Below are 11,537 nucleotides of genomic sequence, written 5' to 3'. Positions count from 1 at the left end.
GTATTTAATATCATCTCATTTTAAATTTTAAATTATATGAGACAAACTTTTAGGTTTAAAAAAATAAAAATCATAAAGAAATAGCATATCCTCTTTCATTTGTTGCTAGCGTATTTGTTTATAGGTGAAATAAAAGTGATTTTAAACAAATTAATTAGTTGATTTATTAGGAGAAAAAAAGCTAATTATCTTAAGCCACTATTTACCTCGGTTTGAGTAAATAAACTAATTAAAAATAAACTTGTCAATATGTATCTTAGATCTTACAATAACAAAAATTAATGGATCATAGACTTGAATAACAAAAGAAAAACCACACATGGATGAGATGCTAAAAATGGGAAAATTAAGAACAAGATTAGGATTAAGAACAAGTGTAGAAAACTATATGACCAATAACATAGTATTTGTAAGAAGTAGAAGAAGCAAGGTTTATGAGCTCATAGATTGAGTTTGGAGTTTGCGAGGACTTAAGGACCATGAGAAGTTGAGGAAGCTTAAAATAGTAATTTCCTTGCTGATATATATACAATTAGAGAGAGAAAAACGTGGTGCTGGAAGAAACAAAGGGAGGGAAAGAGAGAGAGAGTGAGAGGTGGGGACCAATCCACCGCCCATAAGCACGCCGTCAGTCTTACCAAAACCAAACCCATCTATGATCTATTTGTGTCAATCTAACCCTAACCCAATTACACTAATAGCCCCCCCTAAAAGAAGAGAAACCCAAACCTATCCTATATGCTTCCCTCTTCATTTCATCATCTCTTTCTCTCTCTCCCAAACTCTCAACAACACCACCACCAAGAAAGAAGAGAAACTAAATCCACTACAAAAGCTTCCCTAAAAGATGGTTTATAAGTTCAGCTCAGAATTTGGTGGATGACACCAAAAATCCACTCATTCTCTCCTTTCTGTTGAAGGCCTAGCACTAATTAGTTCATTAAACTAGATAAAGAAACCAGAAAGCAAGCCACAAAGCTTATTTATTCCCTTGTGCTCCCACTTCCTTTCTTTTCTTTTTCATATAGAGTACTTGTACAACCTTTAATTTACTCCTTTGTCTTTCTGTTTCTTGCTCTCTGGTTGTACTACTTAATTAGTTTCTGTCTATGTGAGGAAGTACTAGTCAAGGGTTTTGAGAGATAGAAAGAATACCAAGTTATAAAGTAAAAGAAACTAATGGATCCAGTAGCGCATGGCCATTCTCTTCCACCTCCTTTCCACACAAGAGATCTCCATCACCACCACCAACAGCAACAACAACAACAATTTCACCACCACCAACAGAATTCAGAAGATGAACAAAGCGGTAGCAGTGGCCTAAACCGACCCCAGAAGCGAGATCGCGATGAAAACAACAACAGCAGCAACAACAACAACAACAGCAGTGAAGGTAAGGAACTCATCATGGGTCCTGGAGATGGAGAAATGTCAAGAAGACCTCGAGGAAGGCCAGCCGGATCCAAGAACAAGCCCAAGCCGCCGATCATCATCACAAGAGACAGTGCTAATGCTCTACGCACCCATGTAATGGAAATTGGTGATGGTTGTGATATTGTTGAGAGTGTTGCTAACTTTGCAAGAAGACGCCAGAGAGGTGTGTGCATTATGAGTGGGACTGGAACTGTGACTAATGTGACTCTAAGGCAACCAGCCTCACCAGGTGCAATTGTGACTTTACATGGTCGGTTTGAGATTTTGTCTCTAGCTGGGTCATTTTTACCACCACCAGCACCACCTGCTGCAACAGGTTTGACCATATATTTAGCTGGGGGACAAGGCCAAGTTGTGGGGGGTAGCGTTGTTGGGACGCTAATTGCATCTGGGCCAGTTGTGATCATGGCTGCCTCTTTTAGTAACGCTGCATATGAAAGGCTTCCTTTGGAAGAAGAGGAGCCCCAGTTGCCAATGCAAGGGGGTTCAATTGGGTCCCCAGGTGGGGTTGGTCAACAGCAGCAACAGCAGCAGCAACAACCACAGCAGCAACAGCTTCTAGGTGGAGACGCAAATGCGCCTCTTTTTCATGGCTTACCGCCTAATCTTCTCAACTCAATTCAATTGCCAGCTGAGGCATATTGGGCTACTGGTCGCCCTCCATATTGACAACAACATTAAAGGTCATGCCAGGTTTTTCATTTCCATATTGATCAGCTTCGGCTTACCGAGATATCATGAACGTTGTAGCTAGGAAAGTTTGGTTATTGTTGAGCATCGCACTTTTTTTTTTTTTGGGTTAATCCTTATGCTTAGCCTTTTGATTTTTTGTTTTTGTTTTTTTGTTTTGCATTTGATGATTAGATAATGTGTTCACTTGTTGATTGAAGGACTGTGTAAATTTATGGATTCTTGGAGTGAGTTTGATGCTATTGAAATAACAGCTGGAGTTTCTTCCTTTTAGTAGGAGTGTAGGACTGTAGAAAAAGATGAAGCACAAGAAAGAACAAATGCAGCTAATAAGAATCACTCTTTCTCACCCAAGTTGTCTCGTGCAGATAGCTTCAATAACTCCTATCTCTTCACACATTGAGTATCCATTGATCAATTGCAAAATCTCCTTCACCTTGTGAAGAAGTTCTTAATTTATTCACTTATCGGCCCCCATATATAAAACAGTTCTCTATTATTTTATGCAGCATTTAGAGAGGAGGAACATATTAATATCACAATTATGTGTGCTGGTAGCATCATTATTATTATTGTTATTTATGCTAATATGCTGAAAGGAACAAGCATATCATACTAATTTGTAAGCATTTTGTAGTAAAATTAGTAGTAGTTTTAGTATTTTTCAGAGAACAAAGGAGGGTTCATTAAAGCGACGGTTTTCAATGGGGTTGGCATTGGCAAACTATTTTACTAGAAGGAAAAAGGTATGGGCTTAGTCTCTTAGAGTTTCCACATCTAAATTTTCTTCTTTCTAGAGAGTTTGTGATGAAGGGTTTCTAATATACGAGGCCACGTTAAAATTTGAGGCGCTGGTTTACACGTGCACTGTTCAGATGAAGCTCAAATAACACCACCACCACCACCACCACCAACACTTCATTAAAAGGCAACAACAACCAGGACAACAAAGTGGCCCTGGGTGTTATGGCTCTCTCTCTCTCTCTCTCTCGGTTTCAGGGAATATGGGATTAGGTAACTCTTCAAAGTTTAGACACAAGACTTCTCGGGAAAAGAGTTTCTATAAAAAATTGAGGTTCAGGCAGAACCCAGTTCAGATTCTTTGTATAGATACTCCCCCTTAAAACACATCGCTTTGGTTTTCTCATAAAGCTAGCTAGCTCTCAATGGCCTTTGGGGAGACCTCTACGTTCAACTTTTGCTTCTTCTGTTGCCCCATCAAGTCTCTTCTCCTATATTTTCCTTTTGTTGGTCAACTGCTTTTTAAAATTCAAAAATCCGGTTCTTGAAGCCAAATAATTCATCCTACAACAAAGTGTGGGATTTTCTCAGTTTTGCTTTGATGGTCATCTTCTTTGTTGTTAGCTAAGAGCCTTAGTTGTTTTTTTCCGACTGTGCTATTGGAATTTCAAAATTGGAATTTTTGAAATTGGAATTTTTTTTTCCTTATATGATTTGTTTTACTTCAATGTGCATGGAATCATAAAAAGGGCGAGGAAGAAGCAACACGACATTTACTTTCTAAATCTTGTTTATATAAATTTACTTAGGTTTGGAATCTCTTTTTTGGTAACTGAGAATAACAGGAGTAATAACGTAAATAGAGTTCGATATAGGGCCTGCTTGGATAAGCTGTTTCAAAAAGTGCGTTTCAAAAACTAGCATTTTTAAAACGTGCGTTTTGAAAACTTCATTTTAAAAACCATAGATAAGCGTTTGGTAAAAATGTGAAAATATGCGTTTTCTATTTTTAAAGCCATATTAAGCGTTTGCATAAGCTGTTTTAAAAATAGTTGTTTTGAGTATAAATTCCAAAAAAAGACTTAACTATTTTTTGAAGGTTATATTGTCATTTTTCTTGTGATCAATGTTTTTTTATTATTGAAAATATGTAATTAAGCTTAACAATTACATTAATAATAACAACAATAATGATGTTTTCGTTGTTGAAATTCATGGAGAAAAGTTTATCAAATTTAAAATATTAAAAATAACTCATCAAGAAAAAGATATTAAACTGATTAGGAAAATAATTATATTAAAATGTTAATTGCCAACAATATCAATACTAGAAAATCCATTATAATAATAAAAAAAAAAGTTCTTATCCGAAAAATTAAAAACCAAAACAGAAATAATAAAAATATTGTTTACAACCCGCAAATGGATCGAGCTATTTTGTCACGAACAAATTTCATCTTCTCATCTTGTATATTTTCAACGTTTGCCTGTCTGCTACTACCTTCTCCACTACTATTGCTTCTTGGTCTGTCCAAGCCATGTTCATCCCAATTGAATCCCTCGTCTTCCCTATCATGTCTTCTAATAAAATTATGCAAAACACAAGTAGCAACTATAATGTTTCTTTGGTGCTTAATGTCATAAGGTGGCATTTGCTTCAAAATTTTCCATTTATTCTTCCACACTCCAAAAGTTCGCTCAATTGCACTTCTAAGTGATGAGTGAACATAATTAAACCTCTCTTCTATGTGATTCCCTCGACTAGCTCGTCGAAAATCTGAAAGATGATACCTCTATCCCTTATAAGGTGGAAAATATCCTTTCCTTAAGGGGTATCCAGCATCAACTAAATAATACTTTCCTAGTAAAAGAAAAAAAATATAAGATGTACATAAATAATATCCTTCATACATATTTAATATATAAAAATTTTATATACCTGGTGGTGGTTTTGGAAAGTTGACAGATTGTCAACGGATAGCATCTAAGAAAATGCGTGTATCATGTGCTGCACTCTCCCATCCAGCCATCACAAATGTGAAAAGTAAATCAAAATCACATGCTACCATCACATTAAAAGATGTCACGCCCTTTCTATTATAATATGAAGCTTTCTTGTCGTCCAAAATAACAACTTGGATATGTGTACCGTCAATGGCACCAATGCAGTCCTAAAATAGAATATAAAGTTTAGATACTTAGGAAATAAAGTTTAGAAACAAATTAGAATGTATGAAATGAATACCTGATAGTGTGGCATGTACAATGGATTCTTCTGTATGTGTCATGGAACTACACTAAATGTAGGGTCAGAAGGCTTGAGGATATCCATTGACATTATGTTAAGGTGTTTCAAAACTGTATGAAAATGTCTATGTATAGTCTCACCAGAATGTTGGAATCTTTCTTGAACCATCCTATAACAAGCTCCTTGTCTAAGTATCATTAAACATATACCTACTGACTCTTCAAGCCTAATATGCCTTGTGTGCTGAAGCCCATATGTATGTTGTAAAACATTACACAATTGAAGGAAAACATGTGGCTTCATTCTAAACATTTCGTTTCATTACCCGTCAAACAATCCATCAACCACATATAGCCAGTTTGTTTAGAATCTCTACAAGGTTGTTTATCAATATATTTAATATAATATGTTACTGCAACATGACATCCAGCAACAGCAAGTTCATATAATTCCTCATCATCATATTCATCGTTTTCCACATCATAAGAATGATCTTCATCACTATTATCAATATGATCATTGTAATCCATAGGAATATCACCTAAAAAATTATAGCAATAAATTAGATAAATCACAATAAAGAAAATGACCAAACATTTAAAAGAAGAAACAGGTTACACCATTTGTGATGAAATTAATCACATTTTTATGTAAAAATACTAGTTAACATCAGGCCAGGGAGATTGCAAACCATATGGACTTATAACAACCTGAAAACTATGTAATTCAAGGTAACTCTATTCGAACTAGCTCATATCTTAAAATTTGGTAGTCCAAGTGCAGCTGAAGTAACAAAATCTATAATAACTTCATTATGAAGTGCTATTTTCTCTATTTATTTATGAGAAAATGGATTGTATTGATTCAATAAATTCAAGCAGGTGAGACCTGCACCAATACTACCTCAAACACATGAAAAAATTCAAGAAAGATCAACTAAAAAACCATTAAAAAAAAACACTATTTGTAACAACCCAAGCAATCTTTATGTTCACTTTGGCTGCTGAATCACATCAATACAAAAGCTAAGACCTTGGCACTTGGCAATAATAATGTTAAAAAGCAAATTATAGGAGTAGGAGAAGCAGCCTAGTCAAAGAAAAGCGATAGTAACTGACATGATATGCATTCACATGTCTGTAAGCACAACAATTTGCACAAACATTCATAAGTTTGTCCTCTAATGGATGTTCCAATTTTGATACACGTGCATTGAAAGTTGAAACCACAAAATTCTCTTAAGTCACTAAAACTTGAAACTGAAATTCAGTAACAGAAGAAATTCATTTTGGAACTTATGCAGCATAAAGTTTCTAGTTACAAATATGTAATGGGATCGGCTGTTATAAAAAGAAAATAAGCAAGAATCTAATAGCTTTTAAATAAAACTGTTTCATCAACTAAATCTTCCAAAATAAAGTGCAAGTAGTGTTCAATTACACTTCCTTAACACTCATAATTTGGCCAAAGATCAAACCAGCAGTAGTGTTAATCAACCCAGATTTGCAGCAAAGTAATCCAAAGGATACAAATTTAAAAGGATAGCAAGGATGCCAAGGAAGGATATTTAGCCAAACCCAAGTACTTGGTAAAAAAAATTCAGTCCTGAAAAGAATTACGCATTACCAATGTAGACAATACTATTTAATAGGCACAGGGTGTACAAAAAATATGTTGTGCTGGTCACAATCAATCACCCCTATTAAGAACAACTAATTGAAAAAAGAAAAAGAAAAAGAATTAACTTCTAGCTTTATATTCAAAATTAAAACCAACACCAATTCTAGCAGAAAGTAAAATACATGTAGGCCAATAATTCACACTTCCAGAAACAATGGCATCAGTCAATTAGAGACTAGAGGTTCAAGTTTAGTACAATAAATTTAAGAGCTACAACTAAAACAAGATATACCAGTAACAATTGAGTCCAACTTAACCCTTTTTTCATAACCTTCTTCTTTCTTGATTTCCACTAGAAACAACCAACTATATCATTTTTTCAGTACTGTCTGCAAAGCTGAAGTTGCTATGTGTTAACAATTATGAGAAAAAAGGTCAATTGGACCACTATAAAGATTTTACCCAAAAAAAATGCCATCTAGAATAAAACAATAAATTATTCAAAGGATAAAACAATAAATTATTAAAAACATCTCTCTCTTCCATAAAGCATTATTCAAAGGATAAAACATAAAACACCCTAAGTGTCAAAGTAGTGACCTCCCTAACAACCACATTATTCAAAGGATAAAACAATAAAACATTAAACATCTCTCTTCCATAAAACATTATTCATAGGATAAAACATAAAACACCCTAAGTGCCAAAGTAGTGCCCTCCTAACAATCTTGCCTCCTCTTGAAGAAACTGAAGTTGTAAATATGGTTCTTCCATCACGACAAACATCTCTCTCTTCTCTCGTTTCTGAAAAATACGTGCTGCCATGAGGTAGAGTTCGGAACCCTTCTCAATGCCATCTAAGGTGCACACGCGTTCCATGACATTACGAATAGTACTACTTGGCTCCACTAAAAAAGTTGAGTTCCTTAACTCCACAACATCACAAATACGACTAAGCTGTTGTGTCAATTGTAATGCCGTTCCTCCTTTCTTCCCTTTACTTTGTGTGGATGATGGTAAAACTCGCTTCTTTCCTTTCTTTTGTGTTGGGTTAGGTGGTTTTGTGAGGTTAGGAGTCTCATCTTCATGAACGTCATCATCATCATTTGGAGAAGATGAGTCAGCAGAAGTATCACCTAACCCCTCCTTAGGTGTCTCAAGATCATCAGGTAACACACCTGAGGTGGGGGCCCATGCTAAATCTCCTATGGCCGCAATGTCCTTAAACATAATGTCTAATAAGTCAACATTCTCCAAACCTTTCTCTCGAAATTTTGCAGCTTCAGGAACCTCCTACAATTTTGAATATTTTCATTAATAACTCAAATAGCATGGTTTATCTACTAATACAAAATATGTACAATGGGTTATACAAAACATACCATTAATTTCGTCTCCCACCACTCATCAGTTGCAGTTATTGTTCCTTCGGCTGCATCCCATCCCAATCCAGTTTCACTTCCCTTCAACTTATTCCAAAGTACCCAATCTTTCTTCAAACTATCCCATTTATGCTTATACTTTGCCCTAGGATATTCCCTTCCAGTTTTCTTTTCAAAAGTTGCTATAATATTTGTCCAACCCTTTTTACTAAAGTGGGTATTAGGTCGATTACCCTTAAATACCTCATCCACACAAGCTTCACAAAAGATAGTTGTTACTCTTGATGGCCATTGAGCTCTAACATTTGAGCTATTTTGGGATGGCTTACCCATCTAAAAAAAATTTAAGTTTGTTAATATTAATGTTCAGCCAAATACAACAAGTTCTACAGCCAAACCCAAGAGAAAATTGCATAGTAGGAGTAAGTTTCCTAGGTAAGTTCTACAGCCACAAAGTTACAAATGGTAATACAAATGGTCCGTGTGATAAAATATATAAGCTTAAAAGCTTTGATAAACAAAGAATGGTGACAAAGTTGAAAATGGAGAGAAATTCTTTGGCTGTGTTTTGTATTTCTGAATCAGACAAATTGATAAGTTGGTCGATGAGTCAAGACTAAGATTATACGAAAATGTGATTTTTATTTCCAGTATTATTAGCAAGGGAAGAGACATGTGAAGATGATTGCATAAGATTTAATACGCACAATGGCAACAGGACACCAAAAACTTTAACTTGTGCTAACAACAGAACCATAAAAATCTAATTTTTATCACAGCCACTCAATGCACAAAACCCAACTAATATATCACTACGGCCACTAAAATTTGAGCGTCCAAGCAGAGTTAAGATCCATGAGCAAAAGACAGCACAACAATTTTAGTTCATTTTATCTTTTCTAAAGGATTATTCTAAGGCAAACATTCAAAAACTAGCAAACCACAGAGGGCAGTGTTCCAACATTTTCTTCTGAGGCAAACATTCATCATACTGTGTAATTGCTATTATCTAATGCTAAGAAGATAGAATCCATATCTCCTTTGAACATCAAACAGAAATTTGTCCCTATCTACTAAGATTTTGTAATTGGTGGATTGGAACGACGATAAACGAAGCAGAGCAAAAACAACAACAACAACAACAACAAATCTTTGAATTCTAATATTTTGAGTTCAAATAGTGTAAACCAACATGCCACAAGCCCAAATCTATATCATAAATTCAAAGATGGGTAATGGAGAGTAGTTACCTGGAATTGCGATGAAGAACGACGATACACGGAGCAGAGCAAAAACGTTGAAGAGAGAACCAATCCTTGTGAAGCTGATGCGTTGAGGCAGAGGACTGAGGATATATATGGTGAAGGGAGAGGACTGGAGACGCAACGGTAAAGGGAGAGGACTGAAGGCTATTTTTGGTTTTCAGCAAAAATTTTTGGCGGAATCACGATTTGCAAATCGCACAATATCAAAATCGCAACGGGAAATTGCTTTTCCTGAAACGCGAAAATCTGCTGATTCAAAAACGCAATTCCACAAATTTCGCCCAGCCAAACATATACTGATTTTTGCGATTTGATAAACGGATGTTTAGCTCTCTCAATACGCCTAAACAAACGGGCTCATAAGTTGAATACTGACAATCTCCAAAACATCAAAAACAACTAAACACTAAACGGGGGTGAAGAAAACAAAGAGAAGTCCTCTACTTGAGATCTTCCCAAAGCTACCAAGGTACACCTATTTGCTTCCTTGTAAGCATACTTGACTATTTAGTCTATATATGTGGATTATCGACAAGAGACATATGCAATCATCCATTTCTGTAATCAATCCTGAATGAACGATAATAGTACTAAGGAAGGAGACCACCGTCAAAGCATCCAATTCAACCGTTAAATAGGTATAGCCTAAGGATGAAGATAGGATAACCCAACCTTTAAAGACCAAAGTTCTACCTTTACACTTGTGGTAATTCCTATATATATATATATATATATATATATATATATGCTGTGATAACCCACAAATCCACTAGCCACATTGATCTCTAATAACCCCAATCCCAAGCCTAAAGTTTTGCCACTACATTCGTGGCAAATCCAATATGACATGAGAACCCACTAATCACAATATCTAATTAGGAGTGACATTCATGTTAGTAGGTCAAGTAGGGGTGTTCACTAAACCGCATAAACCGCACAAACAGCAAAAATCGCACCAAACTGCCCGCAAAATGGCATAACCGCACCTCACCGCAAGTAATAGTGCACCGCACCGCACCACACCACATGGTGCAGTGTGGTTTGCGGTTTTATAATAAGAAAACCGCACAAACCGCACCGCACCCTCTCTATATATTAATATATTTATTTATTTTTAATATTAAATATATTATTAATAGTTTAATAATCCTAGTTTTCAAAAAAAAAAAAAGTTTAATAACCCTAGTAAGTGTTGACTAGAAAAGCCAACCCAAAATAAAAAAAAAAAAAAAAAAAAAAAAAAAAAAAAAAACCTAGCTCAATAATTTAAAACTTAGCCCAAAGAAATGAAAAAAAATTAGTTTCGGGCTGAGTAAGAAAAGCCTAAAATTTGAAAAATATACCGATTTCAAACCGCATCTTATACTTAGTATCACACATGTCACTGCAAAAATGAGGTGCGGTACAGTTATGGTTTTGGCTAAACTCTAAACCTCACCATACCGCACCGCACCGCACCACACATATGACTGCAAAAAAAAAGTGCGGTGCAGTTATGGTTTTAGCTAAACCGCACCGCAAAGTGCGATGCTAAAAATGGCCCAAAACAGTACCGCGAACACCCCTAAGGTCAAGTATGTATCATATCAAGATAAGAGTATTCAATAACATTGGTTAACCGTATAACTCAATACATTTAATAATTAAGTCAAAAAAACTCAAATCCCTTCAACCCTAATACAACATATTTATTAAGCAAATTGACATGACATGACTTATGTAACACGCTTAAGATACAGGCCGTGATGGGTTAACACAAACACAACCCATTTCAACCTTTTTAGTAAACATGCATACGGTTAATATAAACATGACTCATTTCAACTTAATATAAAGGATTACCACAAAATGAATAATTTATCAATATAGTCATTTGTAAAGTTGTGATTTCCAACTATATTGTGTTGGCTTTAATTCCATACCAAATTTGATTGTAATTTATTCAATCATTTTCCTTGTATGTATGTGGGATTAATTGTAAGGGATGAGTGTGAGAGATCGGTGAAGAATCAGGATTCAAAAGTTGAATAAATAGATTTCGCGACTGGCTCACGACTGTCTCGCGAGAAGCAACCTGCAAAAAGAGCCATGTGTAGAGCACATGACTGGAAGATGAAGAGTTGTGCCAGATTGGATTTTTCGCGACTGTCTCGTGGG

General features: G+C 35.4%; 2 protein-coding genes across 2 annotated transcripts; one reads left to right on the top strand and one right to left on the bottom strand.

Moving 5' to 3' along the window:
* Window positions 1-567: 567 nt before the first annotated feature.
* LOC126709565 (AT-hook motif nuclear-localized protein 24) lies at window positions 568-2,397 on the top strand. Its single transcript, XM_050409858.1, has one exon. It carries the CDS (start codon window positions 1,180-1,182, stop codon window positions 2,101-2,103), a length of 924 nt encoding a protein of 307 aa, XP_050265815.1. The 5' UTR covers window positions 568-1,179; the 3' UTR covers window positions 2,104-2,397.
* Window positions 2,398-4,835: 2,438 nt separating this feature from the next.
* LOC126708365 (L10-interacting MYB domain-containing protein-like) lies at window positions 4,836-8,448 on the bottom strand. Its single transcript, XM_050408155.1, has 4 exons — window positions 8,116-8,448; window positions 7,549-8,026; window positions 5,527-5,654; window positions 4,836-5,036 (listed from the first exon to the last, which is right to left on the bottom strand). The coding sequence occupies exons 1-4, from the start codon at window positions 8,446-8,448 to the stop codon at window positions 4,836-4,838; spliced, it is 1,140 nt and encodes a 379-aa protein (XP_050264112.1).
* Between the last annotated feature and the right edge of the window lie 3,089 nt (window positions 8,449-11,537).

This window comes from Quercus robur, chromosome 12 (genome assembly GCF_932294415.1).
Source record: "Quercus robur chromosome 12, dhQueRobu3.1, whole genome shotgun sequence".
Classification (NCBI taxonomy): domain Eukaryota; kingdom Viridiplantae; phylum Streptophyta; class Magnoliopsida; order Fagales; family Fagaceae; genus Quercus; species Quercus robur.
Note: the sequence above shows the minus strand (reverse complement) of the source record. Positions and strands in the feature narration are given on the sequence as shown.